The following is a 27,682-nucleotide window of genomic DNA, read 5'->3' as shown; positions in this document are numbered from 1 at the left end:
ACAGCGAGCTCCTCTATTTCAGTCTGCTGGGCTGAACGGAAAAAAAAAACTCACTGTGTGTACCAGGCTTCAAAAAAACAAAACCAACAGAGAGTGGGACCACTTTCCATTGGCATACCTTCCATTTTTTTCTTAGGCAACTTTTAGAACAAAAACAAAGTAGGTTGACAAAAGACACAACTCTGTCACACCCACAGTAGTTACACAGACCACAAAAAATGAATTTGAAAAAAAAAAATGGTTTAATTCACATGTGCTTTTTCAGCACCACTTTTCTTTTTGTAAAAAGTAAATTTTTTACAGAGTAATATAAATTAGATCAAACACAGCATCCTTTGTCAACCTTTTTGTTTCATGGAGGAACCCTTGAATTAATTTTCAGGTCTCTGGGAACCCCTACTAAAAATTATTAGTCAACAACTTATGGCATATTTTATATATACACTATATTACCAAAAGAATTGGGACACGCACATGAACTCTAATGGTATCCCAGTCTTAGTCCTTAGGGTTCAATATTGGGTTGGCCTACCCTTTGCAGCTATAACAGCTTCAACTCTTCTGGAAAGGCTGTCCACAAGGTTTGACCATTCTTTCAGAAGCGCATTTGTGAGGTCAGACACTGATGTGGACAAGAAGGCCTGGCTCGGAGTCTCAGCTCTAATTCATTCCAGAGGTGTTTTGTAGGGTTGAGGTCAGGACTCTGTACAGGCCAGTCAAGTTCCTCCACCCCAAACCCCACTCATCCATGTCTTTATGAACCTTGCTTTATGCACTGGTCCAAATCATTTGATGGAGGGGGGATTATGGTGTGGAGTTGTTTTTCAGGGGTTAGGCTTGGCCCTTCACTTGGTTCTAATGAAGGGAACTCTTAAGGGGTCAGCATACCAAGCAAGACATTTTGGACAATTTCATGCTCCCAACTTTGTAGGAACAGTTTGGGGATGGCCCCTTCCTGTTCCAACATGACTGCGCACTAATGCAAAAACAAGGTCCATAAAGACATGGAGGCGCGACTTTGGGGTGGAGGAACTTGACTGAACTTGTGAACAGCCTTTTCAGAAGAGTTGAAGCTGTTATAGCTGCAAACGGTGGGCCAACTCAATACTGAAACCTACGGACTAAGACTGGGATGACATTAAAGTTCATGTGCATGTAAAGGTAGGTGTCTGAATACTTTTGGTAATATAGTGTAAATCTATATACACACAAACACACACACGCACACACAGTATATATATATATATATATATATATATATATATAAAATCAGTTTGCAATGCATTAGTGCTTCTCTTAGATTTGAGGCCAGTAGAGAAGATCTACTTTACATTGGTAGTCACTCTAAGACATTGAATATCAGGGGAAAGGTTTTCCTTTACATTAGTGGTCAGTAGTATGGATGCCCTCTTACAGTGCTGGCCAGTGCAAAGAATGCCCTGTTAATTGGTGATCAATGTTGTGCCTCCTGCCAAGTGTCAGTACCGGAACTATGCAAGTACCTGCAAATGAAAAATCTATCTTTGCTGCTCACTGTTCAAAGAACCCCTAGCAATCTCTGGAGGAACCCTATGGTTACATGGAACCCTGGTGGAGAAAGGCTGAAATAGAGAGATTGGGGGTTAAGAGGGATAGAGCAATTTGGTTCCAAAGAGTCGGTTTCTCTAAATGAGGGAGCTATGCTATTCTCACAGCAGGTGTGCAGAACTTAGAACTAGGAAAGAATCTCAACTATAGAATCCCCAAGAGATACAGGAAACTGTCAGGTGGTTAATCTTACCAAAAAATAAAATGACTGTTTTGAGTAAATTGACCGTTTAATATAAGTTATTGAAAGGAATTTCTGAATTGTTGCTTTGATCAATATGAACTATGCACTTTTCTCCTTCTTGATGCCTGACTTGCAACTTTGGGTTATCAGTTACTAGTAAAGGCAGTTATTACAAATGTATTTTTCTTTATATTGCTGTTTTGATCTATACTTCATTTAGTCATAACATTTTCTGTACAAAATGTCTTTTTCCTTTTTTGATACAAGGTACCTTGGTCTGCATACAGCCTAGTTTAGGTCTGTCTCATTCAATGAGCAGACATCATATATCTGATTGTACTTGTAAAAGAAGAATAAACTGATGCCCTGCTGACTAAATTGTCCTCCAGAGTGGTATTAGTTACTGAGTGCCTTAGTTAACTAAGCTCGATGCTTGGAATGGCACAGAACGGCTGTCATTAAGAATCTAAATGGCTGTGAACCAGGGTGTGCATGGATATAAGCCGGCATGATAATGTCTATACAATTTACATACGTAAATATTGTGAAGTAGAACCAAAATGGTATTTCTCTGTAGAGCAGGGTGAACTAGTAAGGTGTATATAAGTTATTGGGCATCATTTAGCCTCTCACAGCTTGTGTAAAATAGATGCTATAACGTGAAGGGTCACAAGGGAATTACATGTACATATGAAAAACACAGCTGCAGGCAGAGTGGTTTTATACAGGTCATAGAACCCCAAGGTGACCTCTAATATTTTATGTTACGCTAGCAGAGTATCATTTTTTTCTCTGTTTAATAGCTATACACATCTAGATGTGTTTTACATTCACCTACAGTTATGAATTCCATCACAGAGCAAGTGACATAAAATACCTTGCTATTTTTCTAAGAGTTTATATTTTTCCAATTTTGAAATAACTAGTTGCCTAACACACTTTATTTTAATATTTATAGATATTAATATAGTGCCAACAATTTAGGAAGCATTTTACATCTATGTGCATTCACACCAGTCCCTGCCCTCAAGAAACTTACAACCTAAGGGCCCTATCTTGCATGCATGCATACATACATGCACACACATATATTGGGGTAAATTTAGAGAGAGGCCAATTAAACTACTAGCATGTTGAATATATACCTTTTATGTGTCTATGTGCAGTTGTGAAAAAAGAGTCCAAAAATGTCTAGGGAAAGCAATAATCTACAGGGTAGGTGTACCCACCAGTAAAGTTTCATTCTTAATATGAATCAAAGCCAAAAGTGTTCATATACAGAGAATCCCACACAGATGCCAATGACTCCAGGTGACATTCCAATTCCACAGGACTCAGGTTTCCCTTCTCAAAAGGTCCTTTAGATTAATACTTTAGTCAGGTCAACCACACTTGTACTCCTCAAGGGCTAATAATCCTCCAAGACCATTTTGTATTCCAATTTCAGAAATCTTTGTGTCACTCAGCAAAGAAGACATTAGGTGGCACATTCTTAGAGCGTAATACAACAGGATCTTGGAGGACAAGTGTATAAATAGGGATTTATAAATCAGTTGAAAGATTTCTAAAGTAACTTGTATGGCATTAGATGGGCATCATTCAATGCTCTGCTTCTTCAGAAGCATGCGTTTATGCCTTTGTTCAGCCCTCCAATAAAGACCTCATTTACACATGGCATGACTTAGCATTAAAGCAGACATTGGTAGGCATCCTTGCCAAGAGAACACTGGGCTGCAGTACAGGAAGGCATTGCTAAATATGTTGAGCTGGTGGCCCTGAATGGAGATACTTCATTATTCAGACATAGATCTGCAGTTAGTGACACATCCTTGCCATTATATAGCTGCCTCATTCAGACCAACAATTACTGTGTCTGGCAGAGGAAAGTCATCCAGCACCAACTTTCTTCACAGCTCTGGAATGTCATGTGACTGAATGGCAAGACTCGCAATGAATTTGATTATACTGAAACTGCTCTTACAGGCAGGGTCATTTTGGGCTTGAGAGTTTTTGTTTGGAATATACATAGAAGTGTATAAATAGGAGTTCATGAAGTGGTTGAAAGATATCTAAAATAGCATGTGTGGCATTAGGTTGGCATCATTGCTCTACTTTCTCAGAGGCATAACTTAATGCCTTTGTTCAGCCCTCAGATAAAGATCTTATTAAAGTAAAGCATAGCTCAGCACTACAGGACACATTGGTTAGGATTCTTGGCAGAGATGTACTAATAAGATATTTTGGGTTAGTGGCCCTGAGTAGAGATATTTTACGAATCGGACATCAATCTGCAGTTAGTGGAACATACTGAGCATTGTATAGCTACCTCCTTCAGATGGTGCTTGGCAGAGGAAGTCTTCTAGCACCACCTTCATTATCTGCTCTGAGATGTCACATGACTGAATTCTGAGAGCCACAAAGGATGCTGAAAACGTGAAAGGCATGTTTTTCAGTAAATTTTGGACTTTTTAGAACAACCACCTTTCACCATATACACCAGTCAATGAAACATGATGTTTCTGTTTCTTTAGTTTACAGAAATGTGTCCTTACTATAAAATGGTGCCCCTCCCCCCAGATGAAAGGTTCACAGTTCTTCCCTGATGCTTGCATCCCTCACTGTCCACTCTAGTTGTGGTTATGTCTGTCTTTATCATAGAACTGTATTGCATGCTCTAGATTGCTTAAAAATGCTAGATAAAGTGCATCTAAAGAGTTTTATTGCTTGTGAATGCAAGTACAAGAACTTTTAAGAGAACCTACCTTCAAGATATACTGACTTTGTTGCTGAGTTATTATCAGTCACTTAGTTACCCAAGTGTGCAATTCAGTGCAATGCAATTGCAATCCAGGATGGACATAACGTGGGATACTGATCTAAGCCAGCTTCGTTTGCCTGTGTAAAGCAGTATTTTAAAGGAAAGATCCAATTTTCTGTACTCTTGACCTTTTGGATATTTTTTGCAAACCAAAATTAGCAATCTGATGTTTAACCCCAGTATTGTTAGCAAATATGAAGTCACTTTCTACCTTTACCACAGCAAATGGCAAATTATGTGAAAAACTACTGTTGATTGTTTTTCCTTTTTTGCTTGCTTGAATATATCAGCATAGACTGTCCAGACAGATCTACAAAAAAAAATAAAATTCTATCTTTTAAATTGCATAATTAAAAGGCAACATGTCCGTTATTTAATAAACTTCTCCCAGACTGTAGATACATAGAGGTTCCAATGATAAGCTTTTTAACACTAACAAATCAACGGAAGCATCAAAATTATACGTTGGTAGGATACTGGAGTGAAAAGTCTATTGGATTAAATTTCTTTGCATGGTATAATTATGAGATAACAGGAACTAAGTGAGCATTACAGGCACTGTAAAACGGTATTGTTGTTGTGTGGAATAACTTATCAAATTTATATTTTCTCATGTTTTTCTGGGCAATTTTGTTTGCATCAGTAAAGGAAATGGCTGTCATGTCCAAGTGTGCCAATAAAAAAAAAAATAAAAAAACAGGTAAAAGCTTCCAAGCAGAGTAAAAAACATTGGCAAGTGCACACATCTGCTTGTCAAAACTGTCAAATAACCTCACATGGATTTTAACTCATATGATACTATAAGCATCATTAGCGCCCCATAGCTGTGCTCCATGTACTCCTGATTTGTGTTCGGTTATTACTTAGGAGTAATCACATCCTTCCCTGTCTTGTTTTTGGCAAGTCATCTTTTATTCATCCTGCATTGTCAGGTTATTTGAGGGAGAGTGTGTTCAACATGGTAAATCTTCTTCAAGGAAATCCCCCTCTCACTGTGTGAATAATCACATTTCAAAGGTTACCCTAGGTCAAGCCATGCTGTGGAACTGGAGCCTGCCTGCCCTCCTTCCCCCCTCCTTCTCTTTCCTCCCAATAATATATTTTAAGCCTTACACACTGTGGCTTCACGTGACCTCCTTTGCTTTTATGAATGAGTTACATCAGGTTTGTGAGAACAAATCCCTGGAAGGCATGAACTTAAGAAAGTGCATGAGACCTGTCACTCACTCCAGCACATATCCCCAGGGGATTATCAGAAAGAGGATTTGTAAAGCCATCAGAATACAGCGTACTGTAACATTTTTTTATTTTTTTTGCTCTAATATTCACACTACTCTAGCAGCCCCTCTTCACTGTGCATTGTAAAACACTATCTTTTATTTCAGCTGTTCTTTAACTTCTTTGCCCTGACACCCTGAAGGAAACTAAGTTGTAGTGTTGCGTGGTGCTATGACTGTATTGAACAAGGACATAAAGATGCTTGGTGTCACCACCCCGTTTTTAATCCTTTACACTTTGCTTACAAAAAGAACCTTCTGTTGTATGTAATTTATATCAGTAATATGGTGCCCAACACTATAGCTCTTGACAAGGGTCTTCCTGCATCAGAAAGAGGTAAAATAAAATAAAAATTCTCCCAAGTGTCCCTCACCATTTCTTATTTCTAATGGTAAAGCACCCGTTACCACTTAATGCTTCCTAACTGAAGCTCTAACATTTCACCTAACCCCTTAAATGCACCCTTAAATTTCACCTCTCCCATAACATTTAACCTAACTTTATCCAAACATTTAATTTGACCTCCTAACCCTCAAGCTAACACTTAACCCAATCCTTAAAAAGAGCCCTTAACAGCTAACTCTCTGAATTGTAACTGTTGAACTAAACCTAGTAACCTACTCCTTAAACGAATCTATAGGGCTACAATACTCCCTTCTGAGACATATTTACCTTATCTGGAGCAGTGAGAAGTCCTCCATCAAAATAAATGACACTTCAGAGAAAACCTGGTAAGGCATCTGTCCTTGTTTTGGAACTTCACAATCAATAGTCAGATACAACTTATCAAAATGTGTGGCTGCATATCTACCTAATTTGTGCAGTTTTTATCATTTTTTTTTTTCGTAAATGGTCTTTGTTGCATGTTAACAGCTCAAAAATAGGTATACCTAGCTGTACCTCGTGTTTTCTTGTCTTCCAGAAGTTGGGTGCTGGAAACAATAATTGCTCTATATGTAGATAGACATTTTGTATGAGGGTTCTTCAAAATGTTTCCGCACCTTTTTTTTTTTTTTAACTAAGTTATATCTATAAAAGTGAAGAAACTTTTTGAAGACTCCTTCTACAAAATGTGACCAGAAAGTTCTAAACATCTAATGCCATGAGAAGAAGATTCCAAGGTCATCATGGGATGTCTTTGACCTGTGCTTATCAACTTTACTGATAACTGCTTTGATTTCAGTGCGTTAAGATAACTGTAAAATTAGAATGAATAAATATGTTTTGTCCTTTAGGCAGCACTGTGGTTAAGGTGTTGGTAGTCTTGTAGCTCTGGGTCTTTGGTTGACTTGCATTACAAACAGGACTCTGTAAATGGAGTTAATATGTTTTCCCTGTGCTTGTATGGGAATTCCTCTGGGTGCTTTAGTTTCCTCCCACAATCCAAAAACATACTGGTAGGTTAATGAGCTTCTGCTCATACTGACCTTAGTGTATGAATAGGTTTAGTGGGGACTTTGAGCTGCTTCGGCAAATATGGAAGAATACGAGTGGTTCCATGTTCTAAGTAAAGTCCTGTGTATTGTAGAAAATAAAATGGCACATTTATCTTTTTTATACACCGACTTATTTTAAGAGTTGTTGACATATAGAATCATGTACTCAAACAATGCCTGTAACATTGTCTAAACTCATGCATTGCTTTATGACTTGATGTTGGCTCTAACTGTTAGTTCTTGCTTGTCCCACAGGACTTATCTGGTTCTATTGATGACTTGCCAACTGGAACTGAAGCAACATTAAGTTCTGCTGTGAGTGCCTCGGGTTCTACAAGCAGCCAGGGGGAGCAAAGCAATCCTGCACAGTCACCCTTTTCTCCTCATGCATCACCACATCTACCAAGCATCCAGGGTGGTGGTCCATCACCATCACCTGTGGGTTCACCAGTTGGGAGCAACCAGTCAAGATCAGGTCCAATATCACCTGCTAGCATTCCTGGTGAGTACATAAGGAAAGCTTGTATGATAGCTAACGTTTTAGTGCAGGTTGCAATATTAAAGGAGATCTGTGATTGAAAGATCGGGGCACCTCCTAGGATTTTATGGGTCACAACTCTGGCACGGTTCTAATATACTATCAGCACCATCCTTTCATATCTAGTTCTTAAATAGGCTTCCCTGCAACAGACTTGTTGATCACTTCTCCTTATTCAGTTTCTGGAGACTAAACAAGATACTTTCCATGAGAATCAAGAAATTCTCTTTGATGCTTCGGACTGCTGTCTTTGATGTTTTTCAGAGGTTCTGGAACTGAATGTAAAGTACGCATATGCAGCAATAAACAGTTGATATTAATTATATAATCAAAACTACACCATTATTATGGAAGAGCTGCAGATTGTTGAGTAGCACAATTTGTCCATTTCCTGATCATTGATCATCAGGACCAACCAAGAGCCTTTTTGGGCTAAAGGGTCAAAATGTATTCTTCAGTTAACATGCTTGGGCCGAGTCTTCTACTAGTTTCTTATATCTTTTAGCAACTCCAGTGGTTAACACTTACTGACAGCGTTCCTATATATGCCTCCATCTTTTAACTCAGAGGAAGAGTCATGCTCATCCTACTGCTTTTTTCTTAATGAATCAGGCACATTCACACTATATGCAGTGACCTTTGTTTTTCTGCACAAGAAGCAGATCACTGCTAGGGCACAAAGAAGACCATTGTTATCTGTGCTGGTATGATGTGCAGTGCACTAGATGGCACCACATATCACCTTAGCCTGCTGAATAGAGTGTTACAATATGGAAATTCAAATAAAGTTTAAAAATTAAAACCGTGCAATGTGCTGAAGAGCATATCGCACCTCTCCTGCTGGACCCTTACACAGACTGTGCTGTAAAATGCAGCCTTTTACCATGCGAGCAATTGTGCATGAGCCCCCCAATGAAAGAAATAAGGAAAGGACACATTCAGATGTAGTATGCATCTCTAGAAGTGCTAAAGAGCTGCTGGGTGATTCAACCTAACAAACTTACCCATAACAGAGATGTAAATTGTTGGTGGACTGCCCTTTTTACAGCTGAAATTAGGACTGACATGTAGAATACAAAGTAATGCAGCTCTGTATTCATTAATTTATCAATAAATGGATTTAATTTTTTTTTTATTCGAGCAATGTAAGTTCCTGAATTTGACAAGCTATCAGCCTTTAGCAGAGCTCAGACCTGGGAGAGGGGGAAGTAGAGCAATGACCCATTCAGCTGTCTTGCCTTGCTCATATGCTAACGAGGAGTATGCTGATATGAACAGACAGCAAGTTGACAAAGAGATGAGCTAATCAATCTTCTGCTTTCCCTTTCACTGGATGTCACCGACTAGGGGAAGGAGACTTACAAGCTGACCATACATTGTTAGTTTTTTTATTCAACCAGCAGGATTCCTCCATCCATAGAAACCAGGTAGATGGAGGAATCCGTCTGCTTTGACATTGTATTCTGACAGCAGCTCCTGTTGCTATCAGAATACTCCAATCAGTGGCTTCTGCTACTGTCAGAATACTCCAATCAGCAGCTTCAGCCACTCTTCGAAAATAAAAAAAAATGTATACGGCATGTCCCTTCAATGAAAGTCACTCAAACAAGCTGTCAAGGTTTGGTCCCTGCTGAAATGGATCATTTTGATTAAAGACTGAAGGTTTTTTGCCATTGGCTCCTGCTGCTGTCAGTCACAGCCAGTGAGCCAATGAGAAGAGGGGGACGAGGCCAAGCCACAGCTCTTTGTGTGAATGGATACGCAGAGCAGTAGCCCAGGAGCGAGCCTGCTTGGGTGCGCCCATTACAAACTGCTTGTTCTGGGAGCACCTGACAGGAGGGAGGGGCCAATGGGGGACCTGAGAAGAGGAGAATTGGGGCTTCTCTATGTAAAACTGCTGCACAGAGCAGGTAAGTATAACATGTTTTTTTTTTAAATAGTTGCCCTTAATATTACCTTAAAGCGGTTGTATACCTTTATTTTTAACTTTTACCTACAGGTAAGCCTATAATAAGGCTTACCTGTAGGTAAAAAAAAATATCTCCTAAACCTGTAAGGTTTAGGAGATATTCCCCTCGCAATGAGCCGCTGACTGCAGCGGCGCATGCGCACAGGGGATTCTCGGCTGACAGCCCGGCAAACTCCCGAGCTTGCCGGGCAGAAGTCTCCCGCGCGCATGCGCAGGAGTGACAACATCGCGGCTCCGGCCACTCACAGCGCCGGAGCCGCGATACCCGGAAGACACGCCGAGGAGAGATGTCAGCTCCCTCGGCGTGGACCAGGTGAGATGCCAGCGCCTCGTTCTAAGGTAAGTATCTGATAATGAGCTAGTATGCGGTGCATACTAGCTCATTATGCCTTTTCCCTTGCAGGTGTAGAAAAAAAAGACAGCAGGTATACAACCGCTTTAAGTGTTATTTCACCGCAACATCAATCGGGTCATCCATTTTGCCTGGCAGGGCTGTGTAAATCTCAAAACTGGAAAGACAGTCCTTAGGTAGGTAATACATTCGCCTTGTATGTATTTTATTAGTGTACTTTGTTGTTGAGTGGCGCTTTAAATATTTTTTAAAAATTGAATCTTTTATGGCAAGTTTCTAAATTAATATGAAGCATATCAAAATGATAAGTAAAACTTTTATACAAGATTATTTTTTTTCCTATTCTAAAGCATTACTACACTAGGGGAGTCATAGAACATAGAGGGCATAGGGTTTAACTTTTGAGAGGTTTTAAATTCCCAACAGCAACTTTGTGGTGTACAGAAAAAAGCCTCTTCCAACATCCCATTGAATGCCCTTCTTCTCTTCCATCGACCTCATGGCCCTGTTTAATATTCAATGGAAATTACATTTCTCTTACCACTTGGTATGGAAACCGCTGACGAAAGACAACCCAAACTCAGGAAAAAAAAATACTGAAAAAAAAATCTGAGCCTTGAAACCGTTTTCCTTATTTACATTTTTGCTTTGTTAGTAAACTGGTACAATTTGGCATGCGAAGCAAGACAAATGAAATTAGCATTTGCTACGTTGTCTGGCAGAAGCTGTGCATTTTGATGATGTGCTGTGTCAGCTCACACTGCCGGCTTCGGTGGAATTTGTCAGAGAGAGAGAACCGAAAAATACCATCCCGTGTATAGACAGTCTCATATTTTATACTGCTCTGGCACTAGTTCACTTCAAAACATATACTTGTTGTAGACAATTTCATTATTCAAAATGCCATTTTTTTGATCCTCTTGGAACAAACACAGCTAAATAAACTTAGGAATGGCTTTTTTGCATTGCTACTGAATAATGCAGCTAAAATTCACTTACTTTGATAGTATGAGAGGAACACTCATAAGACTTGCCCAAGGTTAACAGTGAATGGATTAAAGCTGAACTCCAGCCAGTGGCGGCCCGTGCATTGTGGGCGCAGGGGCGCCGCCCCCCGACACCTCCGTCGCCCTCCCTATCCATGTGCCCGGTCACATTCAGGACGCCGGATACATGAAATACTATGGCGGGGTCGTGGATTTTGAAGCACGTGATTAGAGCCAGAGGCTCTAATAGGCTTCAAAATAGGGTGGGCTCGGGGAGCAGAGCACTGCGTCCTGATCCCACCCTGTTGTGTGGCATAGCGAATTAATTTTCCCACTTTTCACGCTAACGTTCCTCCCTGCCAATCAGCAGGCAGGTCAGTGAGACCTGTCTCCCGAATGGCCAAAGCATTAGGCGATCCTATTGGATGCCTAATGCTTTGGCGGAAGAGGAGACACGGCGGAGGAAGCCTGAGGAGCCGAGCAGACACAGGAGCCGCAGCCCCCGCTTCCCGCCGAGGAGGCGAGCCACATCACTCCAGGAGAGAAGTAGAGCCCCGCCACACGAGCAGTAAGTGCCGCCGGACCGGCCGCGGGGGGTGTAGATAAGTGACAGCCGAGCCAGGGGACGCCCCTGGCTGCTGCATTTGATGGGCACAAGTGGCTGCATATGATGGGCACAAGTGGCTGCATATGATGGGCACCAGTGGCTGCATATGATGGGCACCAGTGGCTGCATATGATGGGCACCAGTGGCTGCATATGATGGGCACCAGTGGCTGCATATGATGGGCACCAGTGGCTGCATTTGATGGGCACAGTGAGCCTGCAATTGATGGGCACAGTGAGCCTGCAATTGATGGGGGGGGTTCATTTTGAGCACCAGCCGCCACTGACTCCAGCCTTACCTTCAGTCTTGCAGGGTTGCTCAGGCTCCTCTCTGCTACTGAAACTGCTTACTGTGATTTCATGGCACACTGTGAGATTGTTGCAATGTGCACTAGATGCTGCAGCAAGTTAGATAGAGCCACCTCATTTCTGGACTGAAGGACATCCAGCAATTTCAGGTCTTTCAAGAAGAGTTAACGTCATATGTGGTCATTAGCTAGGCGTGCATATGCATCCTGTCTTAAGCTATTTACATACCACTAGTTTATTTTTATTTTTTTTTCATAAAAAAAAAAATACAGCTCAGGTCAGAGCTGCTGTACTATACTGCTATACTAACAATCTGATGTTAGTACACCGATCTCCCCTCTCCTCTCCCCTCCCCCTATTATGTTCTGATAGACGGACGCCATTCGACCCCACCCCCTCGCCAGAACACTCCGGTCAGCGCTCTCAGACATTGGCTGAGAGCACGGAACATGAGCCGCTTGACAGACCTTTTGGTCATGAGCCTTCGACAGAAGCCAGCTGAACAGCCGGCCTCTGTCGGACTGTCTGCCATACACACGGGCTGAATAGCGTCCAGTTTCTATTGAACCAGCTGATGCTGGCTGACATTTAGCCCGTGTGTGTACTAGGCTTAAGAATTCCCACTCCTTCCAATTGACATCCACCCAACAAGACATTTTGAGAATTGCATACCTTCTCCCACAAGCCAGCTCACTACTTGCATCACGGCTGAGGGCTTTTAGAAGGCAGGCAGGGCACTGTGATGTTATCAGAAAGCAATGCACAGCACCCTGTCTATTCCTACTTCTAGTCATGACCTGCCTGCATTGCTTAGAGAAGCACAGAGACCTAGTGATGATATCAGTGTGTTCAAAATAAAGTACATCTTGGAAGCAGATTTAAATTATAAAATATTAGCTTTTTGGGGAAGGGGAAAGGAGAAATCGGGGATCACAAAAATACACACAAAAATACAGGCAGATTAAAAACTAACTTTAATAAAGATTGATATTTTGTAGGTCATACCCACCATTCTCTCTCACTATGTATCTTTTGTTGGAGGTGTGTGTATGTATGGATGTGTGTGTATGTGTATATTTATCTTTTTTTTTTTGGGGGGGGGGTGGTATGTGTGTGTGTGTGTGTGTGTATATATATATATCGTTTTTGGGGGGTTTTGTGTGTGTGTGTATTTTTGCTGGTGTGTGTGTTTGTGTCTATATACACTATATTGTCAAAAGTATTGGAGGTCAGGACTCTGTCTTTCTGCACTGGTCCAAATCATTTGGTGGAGGGGGGATTATTGTGGGGGGGTTGTTTTTCAGGGGTTGGGCTTGGCCCCTTAGATCCAGTGGGCGTCAGCATACCAAGACATTTTGGACAATTTTATGCTCCCAAATTTGTGGGAACAGTTTGGGGATGGCCACTTCCCATTCCAACTTGACTGCGCACTAGTGCACAAAGCAAGGTCCATAAAGACATGGATGGGCAAGTTTGGGGGTTCTGTACAGATGGAAAAAATCTTTATCTTTCTTATTCCTGCAAAACAGGGATAAGAAACAAAGAAATCCTTAATAAAAAGCGACACGCATTAACACTTGTTAGGCACTCATTTAACCCCTTGATCACCGTAGATGTTCCCAGCCAGTGTTAGTAGTACAGTGACAGAGTATAGTATTATCATTGATGATGTCTGTTTTCACTCAGTGTCAGTGTCAGATTGCCCGCCACACTAGTCCCATTATAATTTGCTGATCACCACCATTAGTAGTATAAAATAAATACAAACTCCAGTATATATACAATAGTTTGTAGACACCATAATTTATATATTGTTTTTCAAAATCTTGCAGTCTTTTTTTCGTTTATATAATAAAAAAATAAAAACACAGTGATGATTAAATACCACCAAAAGAAAGCTCTATTTGTGTGAGTAAAACTGTATAAATTTTGTTTGGGTACAGCATTGCATGATGTTCCAGTTAAAGCGGAGTTCCACCCAAAAATGGAACTTCTGCTTATCCGGGCCCCCCCCTCTGCGGTGTCACATTTGGCACATTTTAGGGGGGAGGGGGAGCAGATACCTGTCTAATACAGGTATTTTATTCCGCTTCTGGCGTAAGATGGTATCAGAATCTGCGGTGATCTATGCCATGTCTGGCCCCTCCTCCGTCCCCCCCACTGCCTTCTGGGAGACACACAGGTCCCAAAAGACAGCAGAGACCAGTCAGAACGCACAGCGCGACTCGCGCATGCGCAGTAGGGAACCAGGCTGTGAAGCCGCAAGGCTTCACTTCCTGATTCCCTTACTGAAGATGCCGGCGCCTGCACCCAGATTCAAGGGACAGGTCGGCTTTGGGTGAGGTCATTGCGGGCGCCCTGGACAGGTAAGTGTCCTTATTTTAAAAGTTTGTATCCGCTGACTTTTAATTTTTTTCCGGCGGAACTTTGCTTTAAAGTAGCGCAGTGCTGAATAGTAGAAAATGGCCTGGTCATGAAGGGGGTAAAACCTTTCAGGACAGAGGTGGTTGAAGTGGGTCTGAGCTCAAAAAGTGAAGATCTACTGTTATAAGGAACATTTAGAAATAATTGTGCCAAACAGTACCTTGAAAATCTACCTTTTGTGTAAAATTGCTCCTGAAAAATAGCAGTGCACTTGCTGGTATGTGAGGGTGCCTAGGTACACTTGCTGTAGCCTCATAGCTGTATATCTGCAGCATGAGGTTAAAGAGAAAGTAAACCATGATGGGTTTTACTTCCTCTTTATTCCCCTGCAAAGTAAAAGCATAATGAGCTAGTATGCATCGCATACTAGCCCATTATGTGCCACTTCCCTGCAAACGAAGTCTGCGATGTCCCCGCTGGTGGAAGCGTTCATCTTCACCCCCTCTTCCTACCGGGGCCACAGGCTCTGGCTCTGTGACTGGCCGGAGTCGCGTAACGTCACTCTCGCGCATGCGCACGGGAGCCGACGGTCACGGCACGGGCCCTATAGAAATGGCACGATCTGCCCTTTCTAAAGTGCACATGCGCTGATGACATCGGCGCAAGCGTATATGGTAAATATCTCCTAAACCATGCAGGTTTAGGAGATATTTCCAGTACCTACAGGTAAGCCTTACCTGTAGGGAAAAGTGGTCTGGGGTTTACAACCACTTTAAGGCACTGTTGTCTCTGACTACTAGTTTTAGGAGAATTAAGTAAGATTTAGTGAGGTCATTACTGTGTACTGCACATTTCAGACCTGTAGATGGTTTTTCCTGCTGATATTCTTGTCCTTTGTGTTGAGAACATGGTGGCAAAGTCTTGGGTATTATTTTACATGTTGTGTTTTTACAATCCAAACAAATTAAACAGTAGAAAAGGATGTAAAGGGACTTAGTTAAACATCATTTTTTTTGTCTTTAAATACCTGCAGATAGTGTTTTTTGTGGTTTTGTGACCCTTTATAAATGACAACATGTTAAGTGATTATCTGTGTAAAGTAGCTTAGTAACCAGTTTCATCATTTATTCTCCACCCGTGTTTGCACCTTTGATATCTGTACTGCATCCTCATGATGTGATTTGTCGTTGACTAATGAAGAACAGAATTAGTTTCGGCGTGAGACAAACGGAATGCCGACATCAATCCCGAAATGCATTAATCTTTAATAATCCACATCTGCATGTTTCATAAATGGTGTAACCAGTGATTGTTAATGTTGATACTCTCCTTTCCAAAAAAAAAAAAAAAAGGAAGCTGACAAGGAGCTTGTGCTAGGAAACTTCATTAAAAGCATTCAAATGAGTGTTCTCACTGACCTTGCTGAGGGTTCTAAATTAATGAATGCTTTAACTTGATAATAGAGGCACAAAGACATTGAGAACAGCATAACTGTTTTTGGAACTTGACTAGGTTACTAATGCATCATTCTGGCAAAAAAAAGGTAGCAAGGGCTTCCAGTGCCTCCCTTGTATAATGTCTCCTGACAATTCAAATGTTTTGAGAAGAGTGAGAAAATGAAAAGTCAGGCATGCCCTTGTGGAACGCTGGGAAATTCACATATGTGAACTATCATATGGCATGGGAGTGGACCTTTTATAGTGAAGCCTGATGCTTTTACACATCTGCTCCAGAGTACAAATTATAATAATGGCAGGTGCAACTAAATTTGAGTTGTCTCTGGACCGGGACTAGGGAGGGAGAACTTCCACTAGAGATAGTAGTTCTAGTAATCTAAGCATGCATTTCCCTTACTTTGTAGATTTAATTTCCTATTGTTTCTGTAGGGTAACTGCGCACAGAAGGTTTTTTTACCTTCATGCAGATGCATGAAGGTAAAAAAATCTTGAGCCTTTAAAACCACTTTAATTTTGTTGACTAAGGTATTTTCCTCAACTAAATTATCACTATTTTAGTCAACTAAAACAATTCAGATGACTAATACGACTAAAACTAAAATGGCATTTTAGTGAAAAGACTATAACTAAAATTAAATCAAAATCAGTATATTTTTAGTCAACTAAATTCTAATGGGTTTATTTAAAGAGGAAGTAAAGGCAGGAAAAAAAAAAAAAAAACACACCCTGTAAGGCAAAGGCATAATGAGCTAGTATGCTTGGCATACTAGCTCATTATGAATAAATTACCTGAGATGGAAGCCCCTGAAGCAACCCTCGTTCTTCTCCTTTATCGCCGCCATCTATCCTGGAGTGACTTCCCGGTATCGCGGCACCGGCGATGTGACTGGCCGGAGCCGCGATGACGTCACTCCCGCGCATGCGCGAGGGAGCCGCCACTAACGGCATGATCACCGTTAGCAGCGGCATGCTCAGTGCGCCTGCGCACTGCTGTCTACGGCGCATGCGCCGTAGACAGCGGTGCCAGTCTTTTGCAAATATCTCCTAAACCGTGTAGGTTTAGGAGATATTTGTTGCACCTACAGGTAAGCCTTAATCTAGGCTTACCTGTAGGTAAAAGTGGTCCCAGAGGGTTTACAACCACTTTAAATTGTAATGCATTATTTAGGAACTTCTCTAGAATTTCCGAACGTATTATATACGCCTGGAATAAAAAAAAAATAAAAAAAATCCTGTTACTACTTATGGTAGTATTGAGTTTTGAACATGCACTACACGTACAGATTTAGCCGTTGTGATATATGACATATATCACAACGACTAAATCTGTATTGCTTAAAGTGGATGTAAACCTATAAAAAAAATGTTTTTTAATGAAGACTTCTACCTGGTACAGTAGAGGATATCAAGTCATCTGTGCCCAGTCTTGCCACGAAGAGTTAATCCAGCTCTGAGCAATCCTCTTTTTTTAATATTAAAAAAAACGAAACGCAGATAAGTTTGTGTCGCCACATCCCCCACCGCTGTGATTGACATCTGATTTCTTTATCTCCTGCATGGCAATGTTATGATTCCAGCTTCACATCCGTCCTCCTTTCTTCTCCAGCTCTCCCAGGATCGGCTGCTCCACACCTCAGCATGATTGGGCATGCTGATGTCATCTGGTGCCTTTCCTGAGTTTTGACTGGATGTTACTCAAAACTCAGGAATAGGAGAGTAGGAGAGTGTAGAGGTGGGCGGGGAGACTTGTGACATCAATACTCCGCCAACTGAGCTCCGGCAAAGAGTTTTGCAGGGCTCCTACTGCTGAGTGGGTGACATTTGCAATACATGCAGGCGGCGTGTGTGTGTGTGTGTGTGTGTATATATATATATATATATATATATATATATATATATATATATATATATATATATATATATATAATATAAATAAAATTATACATTAATACTGTGCCATTAGTTTATACTGGGTGAATGGTGGGTTTACATCCACTTTAAATAATGCATTACAATTTAACTAAACCCATTCGAATTTAGCCGACTAAAATATGACACTAAAACGAAAACAATTCAGATAACAAAAATACAACCAAAACTAAAATGGCATTTTAGTCAAATGACTATGACTAAAATGAAATCGAAATTTTACATCAAAATTAACACTGCTTCCTTCATCCCAATCTAATGTTTATAGCCCCTAGTTAGAGATTTTAGTTATGGTTTCTGAGATCTTGTAACCTAGTCCTGTTCCTGTGATTTGTTTTATGTGTTTAGCTTTGGTGTCTCCTTTTTACACTTTTTGACTGTGCGTTGTCCATTCTATTCTCAGAGCCTCTTTTCCCTTCTGATACTGATTTCTCCATTTTCTCCAAACAAGTCCTTCTCAGTGTTGTGTTATTTGAATTTGGGTTTTATGGCTTACCTTTCTATTTTTCAACTCCAGGCTTGATTGATCCCTTGCTATAGTTCCTGATATATGTCTAATCATCTATGTTTGTGAATATCGCCAGTTATGCTACTGTCATCCATCTCTGTTATCTTACCCTTATGGGCTATCTTATGGGTCTCTAAGCACCCATTTGTGGACCAGCACCCATTTGTGGACCAGCAGCCTACTGCTGTTTATTACTATGTCAAGCTAAGCCATGACCAGCTAGGGCTTTTGTGTCTTTCACTGAAATCCAGTAGCTCTGGGTGACTGCACTTGAACATCTTAATTGCTTTTCACACTGTCTTATTAAATAAGTCTGCATGTCTGGATTCCCAAACAGTATCCATTTTTTTACATTCCCTTGACTCCCATCAGCTTTTGTTGATAGCAGTGCCTCAGGCATACACACACATTAAGCAGAAGTGTATTCTGCTAACATGGAATTGCTGTTTGTTTTACTGAATTTCACTGTGCTGTCCTTTTTTTTTTTTTTTTTTTTTTTTTTTTTTTTTTTCCCACATAGAAATGTTTATGACAATATAAAGGTTTACGGTTTTAGCATGGCTCCCTCCTGTGCAGCAACAGCATCATCCAAATGCTTACACATGATTGAACTGTTGAAATGTTGTTCAATGTTGTTGATCAAAACAAGAGTTCAAGACAAGCGCCATGCTTTACATCATTCATTCCCAACGTTAGTCCCCCCAGCAGGTCATGTCTTCAAGATTTCCTTCACCTTGCACTGGTGCTTTAAATAAAAGTCAATGACTTGGCTTTTAGGGAAAGTCCCAAAATGATGGCCTGTGAATGGTATTTGAAGACTGAGGTTGGTAACCACTTCTATACATGATATACTGTATGTTAAAGAGATAATACACTGCTCAAAAAAAATAAAGGAACACTTTGAAAACACATCAGATCTCAATGGGGAAAAATATCATGCTGGATATCTATACTGATATGGACTGGGTAATGTGTTGGGAACAAAAAGGATGCCACATCGTTTGATCGAAATGAAAATGATCAACCTACAGAGGGCTGAATTCAAAAACACGCCGAAAATGAAAGTGAAAAAATGATGCAGCAGGCTAGTCCATTTTGCTGAAAATGCATTGCACCAATTCAAAATGGTTCTCAGTAGTTTGTATGGCCCCACGTTCTTGTATGCATGCCTGACAACATCGGGGTATGCTCCGAATAAGACAACGGATGGTGTTCTGGGGTTTTTTTTCTCCCAGATCTGGACCAGGGCATCACAGAGCTCCTAAACAGAGGTGCAACCTGACGGCATTGGATGGACTGAAACATAATGTCCTAGAGGTATTCTATTGGATTTAGGTCAGGTGAGCTTGGGGACCATTCAATGGTATCAATTCCTTCATCCTTCCAGGAACTGGTTGCATACTCTCGCCAAATGAGGCCGGGCATTGTTGTGCTCCAGGAAGAAGACAGTACCCCCACTGCACCAGCGTAGGGTCTGACAATTGGTTCAAGAATTCCATCCCGATACCTAATGGCAGGCAGGGTGCCATTGTCTAGCCTGTAGAGTTCTGTGAGTCCCTCCATGGATATGCCTCCCCAGACCATCACTGATCCACCACCAAACTGTTCATGCTGAACAATGTCACAGGTAGCATAACGTTCTCCACGGCTTATCCAGATAATTTCATGTCTGTCACATGTGCTCAGGGTGAACCTGCTCTCATCTGTGAAAAGCACAGGGCACCAGTGGCAGACCTGCTAATTCTGGTGTTCAATGGAAAATACCAATCAAGCTTCACGGTGCTGGGCAGTGAGAACAAGGCCCACTAGCGGACATCAGGCCCTCAGGCCACCCTCACAAAGTCTGTTTCGGATTGTTTGGTCAGAGACATTCACACCAGTGGCCTGTTGGAGGTAATTTTGTAGGGCCTTGGCAGTGCTCATCCTGTTGCACCTTGCACAAAGGAGGAGATACCGGTCCTACTGATGGGTTAAGGACCTTCCACGGCCCTGTCCAGTTCTCCTAGAGTAACTGCCTGTCTCCTCCATGCTCTTTATGCTGTGCTGGGAGACACCGCAAACCTTCTGGCAATGACACGTAGTGATGTGCCATCCTGGAGGATTTGGACTGCCTGTGCAACCTCTATAGGGTCCAGGTATCACCTCATGCTACCAGTAGTGACACTGACCCTAGCCAAGTGCAAAACTAGTGAAAAACGGTCAGAAAAGATGAGTAGGGAAAAAAATGTCAGTGACCTCCACCTGTAAAACCATTCCTGTTTTGGAGGTCATCTCATTGTTGCCCATCTAGTGCACCTGTTGTTAATTTCATTAACGCCAAAGCTGAAACTGATTAACAACCCCCTCTGCTACTTAACTGACCAGATCAATATCCCAGGTGTTTAATTGACTTGATGCTATACTCTGATTAAAAAGTGTTCCTTTAAGTTTTTTGAGCAGTGTATACTAGTTTTAGTGCATTTGTTATATTTCTAAGCTATTTTAGATGTGTATGTGTGTATATATATATATATATATATATATATATATATATACACACACACACACACACACACACTATATTACAAAAAGTATTGGGACACCTGCATTTACATGCACTTTAATGCCATCCCAGTCTTAGTCCTTAGGGTTCAATATTGAGTTGGCCCTGCCTTTGCAGCTAGAACAGCTTCAACTTTTCTAGGAAGGCTGTCCACAGCGTTTAGGAGTGCAGTCTATGGGAATGTTTGACCATTCTTCCTTACCTTGCTTTGTGTACTGGTGCGCCGTCATGTTGGAACAGGAAGGGGCCATCCCCAAACTGTTCCCACAAAGTTGAGAGCATGAAATTGTCCAAAACATCTTGGTATGCTGATGCCTTAAGAGTTCCCTTAACTGGAACTAAGGGGCCAAGCCCAACCCCTGAAAAACAACCCCACACCATAATCCCCCTCCTCCAAATGATTTGGACCAGTGCACAAAGCAAGGTCCATAAAGACATGGATGAGCAAGTTTGGGGTGGAGGAAGTTGACTGGCCTGCACAGAGTTCTGAACTCAACCCAATAGAATACTTTTGGGATGAATTATAGCAGAGACCTCACAAATGCGCTTCTGAAAGAATGATTAAACATTCCCATAGACACACTCCTAAACCTTATGGACAGCCTTCCCAGAAGAGTTGAAGCTGTTATAGCTGCAAAGGGTGGACCAGCTCAATAAGACTGGGATGCCATTAAAGTTCATGTAAAGACAGGTGTCCCAATACTTTTGGCAATAGTGTGTGTGTGTGTGTGTGTGTGTGTGTGTGTGTGTGTGTATTATATATATATATTAGTAAAAAGGTGCGCTATCCCTTTAAAAATCATGTTGTCAACATTAAAGTAAGCATCACAACATAAGAATAGTGCTATCAATCATGCAAATCTGGTGCAAATAAAGTGCAAATCAAACAATTATTCTAAAAGAAATTAACAGATACTGGATACAAGGAAATGGTAAAATGTCGATAAAAAGTGCTGTGATAAAATTCCACTTCAGTGTCAAAGTGCCAACTCCTTGTTTCCCACACTGCCAGGTGCACTCTCCTTACCAAAGAGACTGACCTCTAAACTATAGGAGGTCACAAACACTTGTATGAAAAAAAAATAAAAAAAAGAGTCCAAGCAACTTCAGCCTGCTACGTCAGCACCACTTGAACGGGCATGTAAGCTCCACCACGCTTGGCTAAGTGAAATTTTATTAAAGCACAGCACTTTTGATGAACATTTTACTATCTCTTTTCACCCAGTACCATATCTGTTCATTTCTTTTAGAATAATTGTTTGATTCACACTTTATTTCCATCAGATTTACATGATTGCATTGCACATATATTTTATGATTGAGTGAGCTTATTTATGTTGTAATGCTTACTTTAATGTTGACAATATGATTTTTAAAGGGATAGTACGACTTTGTACTATTATGCATTGTGTCCTGTGAAAACATGACTGAGTGACGGTGTGATTTATATATATATATATATATATATATATATATATATATATTTCTCGCAAAATATTTGTTTTAGATATACTTGACAAAGGATACACAGAGCATTATGGATTATCTCGTCTGTGCTGTATACTTTACACACTGTTTAATAAAAGCAGACAAAACTCTAATCATTTTGTCACTGTGGTGTCTAAGCAGTATCTTGCATGTGCCAAAAATATCTAATTATTATATAAGATGCTTTGTTATCTTTCATTACCACATATCAAAATATAGTAGTTCTTAATGAAATACAAATACTGCAATAAACCAATTATGTTTTAACAAAAGTCCTCTTTTCAAAGTGATCACATGTTTTCCTTTACAAACATTCAAAGTGCACAGCCTCTATTCCCTTAATATAATAACCCGTACTATAAAAACTTTTGTTTTTCACTTAATAGGAACCCAGATGCCGCCACAACCAGCAGGCAGCCAGACTGAATCCAGCTCACATCCTGCATTAAGCCAGTCACCAATGCCACAGGACAGAGGTAACAACCAATGCAAAGAATCAAACAAAAGCATATTTTTACCATTCACCGTATAAGTTTTCCACCGAGGGTAAAACATGGAGGTATTCTTCATAGCCACCAATAGATTGCAGCTGTATTTTGTTTTTAGTGTTCACTTATAAAATGGAAGTCAAGATGACCAGATCCGTTGTCAAAAATCATCATCTTTGCCTTCTAGATCTAAACTCAATCATGAGCGTTAATGTAATTTCAAAAGTTAATTTGAAGTGTTTAGAATCTGAAGCTTTCATTAAAATAATACCTGGTGATTCTACCATGAAGGTTCTGGTTCAGCCACTTCTAGTTTTATGGGTTGACAACTGCCACCTAATTACAGTATGTTGCTGCATTGTCATCCATCACATGTGCCCCTGGGGTAAACCACAAGTAGCCTTGCATAGATGTTGCTGAGACATGGTCCATTGACATCACCTTCAGGAAGCTGGACCAGAGCAATGATCTGAAGCTTACACTGGAGCAGGTGAATGTAGATGGGGGTTGCTTTAGTGGCTGGAGGTGCGATGAAAAAAAGTTGGATGTGAGTCACTGACCTAAAAAAAACTATTCAGATGAAGACTTTCTTGGTCTACATACTTTTTTATGGGTTCGTTATTTAACTGCTTGCCAAGCGGCTCACGTTGATATACGTTGACAGAAGGGCACGTACAGGCAGATTAACGTACCTGTACGTTGCCCTTTAAGAAGCAGTTTGCGGGCGCGTGCGCCCACCACGACCTCTGTAAGTGTGATTGCGGGTCCCGTGGACCCAATGTCCGTGGGGATACCCGCAATCATCTCACGGAGAGGAAGAACGGGGAAATGGTGATGTAAACAAGCATTTCCCTGTTCTGCCTAGTGACAGGACACTGATCCCAGCTCCCTGTAATCGGGAGCGGTGATCAGTGTCGTGTCACACATAGCCACCCCCCCCCACAGTTAGAATCGCTCCCTAGGACACACTTAACCCCTTCACTGCCCCCTAGTGGTTAACCCCTTCACTGCCAGTCACATTTAAACAGTAATCAATGCATTTTTAATTGCACTGATCACTGTATAAATGTGAATGGTCCCAAAATCGCGCCAAAAGTGTCCGATCTGTCCGCCATAATGTCGCAGTCACGATAAAAATCGCCGCCATTACTAGAGAAAAAAAAAATTATTAATAAAAATGCATAAAACTATCCCCTAATTTGTAGATGCTTTAACTTTTGCGCAAACCAATCAATAAACGTTTGCGTTTTTTTTTTTTTTTTTTTTTTTACGTATTGGCTTAAACTGAGGGAAAAAAAAATTTTTTTATATATTTTTTGGGGATATTTATTATAGCAAAAAGTAAACAATGTGTTTTTTTTCAAAATTGTTGCTATTTTTTTGTTTATAGCGCAAAAAATAAAAACCACAGAGGTGATCAAATACCACCAAAAGAAAACTCTATTTGTGGGGAAAAAAGGACGTTGATTTTGTTTGGGAGCCACGTCACATGACCGCGCAATTGTCAGTTAAAGCGACGCAGTGCCGAAACGCAAAAAGTGCTCTGGTCTTTAGGCAGCCAAATGGTCTGGGGCTTAAGTGGTTAAAGCAGTGGTTCTCAACCCTGTCCTCAAGTACCCCCAACAGGCCATGTTTTGTGAATTTCTCTTAGATAAAATAGCTGTCCAAAATACCAAGCCATTGACTCCGGTTTAAAGCACCTGTGCAAGATAAAGGAAAACCTGCAAAACATGGGCCCATGTTTGCAGGTTTTCCTTTATCTTGCACAGGTGCTTTAAACCGGAGTCAATGGCTTGGTATTTTGGACAGCTATTTTATCTAAGAGAAATTCACAAAACATGTTGGGGGTACTTGAGGACAGGGTTGAGAATCACTGATTTAAAATATAAGTTTAGTAAAAAAGAAAAGAATAGCACAGGGAACGTGACTTACTGTCAGTAAGTTTCCCCTTGTGCTATTGGCTCCTCGTTTAGTTAAAATCTTCCTCCTCCGTTACCCTCCCCCCCAATCTTGCTACTGTAATCTTTAAGTGCAGCAGGAATTAATAGAGATGAGGGACTTGTCATATGCATTCATCAGAAGTGCCAACTATGCTTGGCCTTTCCACCAACCTCTTCTACTCATAGAAGCTGAACTTAGCTTCTATGAATGAGAAACAATATCTGAACGGAGGACAGGCAGATGGATAAAAGGTAGGAGTAGGGTTTCAGCTTAAGGTGCATAGGGAACACATTGAATTTATAGTAAGGGCTCTTTCACACAGCCGTTGAATTCTAAAGTAGCCTTAGGGCTCATGCACATATGACGTTTTTACAGCTGATGTTGGGGGCATCTGACTTTTTTTTTTAACTGCCTCTAAACACCTCTCCATGTTAGCCTATGTGTCCATGCACACATAACTGTCAGAGGCGTTTGGAGGCATAAGTGTTTAGGGGCAGTAAAAAAAACCCCAAAAAAACAAAAAAAAACAGCCTGTGTTTCCAGGAGCAGTAAAACTGAGCTGTAAAAACGAAAAACACCCAAAAACGCCCTTAAACGCTGTAACAAGCTGTTAGCTGCGTTTAGCCGCGTTTGGCGTTTTTACATTATAGGGAGTGTTTTTAATGAAAAAACGCCCAAAAAACACATAATAAGGCTAGTGGAAAAACGCGGCTAAATGGGCATTTTTAGCGCTGCTGTAGAGCTGATGTTTTTTAAAACGTTCTGTATGCATGAGCCCTTAAAGTGTATTGATGCACATATAGATGTAATGAGTGTTTTGGATGTGTACAGGCATTCATGTTGTGTCAGGCAACACTCCTCAAATGCCTTGTGAGGTGTGTTTTTAATTATTTTATATAAGGCTAAAATGAGAAATGGTCACTTTGGACGCTTTGTAACCATCCCCTAAATGCATGTATTTCAGACATCCCAACCTGCAAAAACTCATTTCAGGGAGGTGGTGCTTCTCGCCCGCAATCCCCTTCCCCCCCTCGTCCCCCCCCTCGTGCTAAATATATATATAAATATTTTATTTGTTTTTTTATTTTTCATAATAATTTTTTTTCAAATTTAATTTGTTTTTAATTTTTTTTTTACAATGCTTTTTGGGGGGAGGGGGTTGGAGCAGTGGACAGTGTTGATAGGGCAGGGGAGAGTGGTGTCAGTAGTTTAATTTTTTTACAATTTTTTTTTTCATTTTTTAGAATTTTTTTTTTTGGTGAGATATTAGGGGTCTAAACAGAGACATGGAAAGGGACTGAGGACACATTCCCCAGTCCATTTCTCAACACTAAAGATGACTGATCAGGAGACAGACGCTCCTGTGCATTCATAAACTGAGCAGAGTAAACACCGTTTACTCTGCTCAGTTATCACAGGACACAGGAGCGATCTAGCTCACTGTGTCCAAGTCCAGACAGGAAAGGAGCTGGCTACAGGGGACGACGGGGATGGAGGAGGAGGACAGGGGCGGCAGAAGAGAAGACGTAGCCGGAGGAGAACAGGGGGGGCGGAGAAGGACACGGTGGGGGCCAGGGGAGAAGCACACAGAAGGGAACAGTCGGTGCAGCAGAAAACAGCTGTGAACACCGATCTCCCTGTATAGCTTTTTAACTGACAGCCGTGGGAGAGGGAGAGAAGGAGAAGAGGCTGGCAGATAAAAAGCTATACAGGGAGATCGGTATTCACAGCTGTTTTCTGCTGCACTGATTGTTCCCTTCCGTGTGCTTCTCCCCCGGCCCCCTCTGTGTCCTCCGGCTACGTCTTCTCTTCTGCCGCCCCTGTCCTCCTCCTCCACCCCCCCTTGTCCCCCACAGCTCCTCTCCTGTCTGGGTTTTCTGCCCGCACCGATCATTCCTGAGAGACCGGGAGGCGCTTGCGGGTGTGCGGGAGCCGCCGCAGGAATCCGGGAGTCTCCCGCATCTCACGGGAGACTTGAGATGTCTGGTATTTGTCATGGTGATAATTGTCCCTAGGATAGAGAGTAATGTTTGTCCTGTTTACTGTTATCACTAAGAGTAAAAGTGAGAAAATACCAATATCATTAGAATATTTACCAGTACCATACCATTTTGGGTTGTCACCAGAACAGAAACAAAGGGGAAATATTTAATTGTCAACACTAGGTCTGCTTACCCTGGTGACAACTAGGGATTTCCTTCATGTTGGAGGGATTTTCTCCCACTTCCTGTTTTAGTTATGGGGAAGGATGTGATGGGAAGTGTGCCAATCAGGCAAACATGGCAAAAAAAGAAAAAAAAACCTGACACAGGGATTATAACGCTCGCTTACTCAAGACGAAGAAAGGTTGTTTTTAGTTCTATTTCAAATGACATCATAGTTAGATATGAATATAATCTGAACATTTGTGCCATGGCTCTTGATGCTACTTGACTCTTAGGAACTGAACAAAAATGATGGTTTTTAAGGGTCCACATGTTCTCAAATTCTCATCCACCTAGGCCTAAAACTGCATACATGTCTGTGAAAACCAACTGTGATCCAGACCCTGTGATCCTGATGGAATAGTGTTACTGCTTTAGCCTCTAAAAGAGCTGCGAGTCTGAATTTCACCTACCCTTTCCAAGCCAACTTCATGTTTGCATTTGTTTTATTATGTCAGCTACAGTTTCCTGCTGAGCGCTAGCACATACAGCAGACTATTCAGTTAGGGATTTTCCTTGTTTTTCTATAAACTGAGCACTGCAGTCATTTATCAATCTGCTGAGCTATTATGTAGAATAATGAAGCTGATGAAGTTTTTATTTACCAGACCGAACTTACAGGGTATTAGTTTTAAAAGGAGCCCACTTTGTGGCAGTTCTCCCTCTTTCATTCCTAATCCAGCATGCTGTTAGACATT

The 27,682-nt window shown here is 41.2% G+C and overlaps 1 protein-coding gene across 13 annotated transcripts in view; it reads left to right on the top strand.

The window, feature by feature from the left end:
• ARID1B (AT-rich interaction domain 1B) overlaps positions 1–27,682 on the top strand; it is a 534,317-nt gene that overhangs the window by 381,093 nt on the left and 125,542 nt on the right. For all 13 annotated transcript variants that reach the window (XM_073627912.1, XM_073627919.1, XM_073627914.1 and 10 more), the window contains 2 exons: positions 7,559–7,805; positions 22,738–22,827. In XM_073627912.1, the coding sequence (XP_073484013.1) occupies positions 7,559–7,805; positions 22,738–22,827 (337 nt within the window). The remainder of the gene's footprint in view (positions 1–7,558; positions 7,806–22,737; positions 22,828–27,682) is intronic.

Source organism: Aquarana catesbeiana, linkage group LG04, assembly GCF_042186555.1.
Source record: "Aquarana catesbeiana isolate 2022-GZ linkage group LG04, ASM4218655v1, whole genome shotgun sequence".
NCBI lineage: Eukaryota > Metazoa > Chordata > Amphibia > Anura > Ranidae > Aquarana > Aquarana catesbeiana.
Note: the sequence above shows the minus strand (reverse complement) of the source record. Positions and strands in the feature narration are given on the sequence as shown.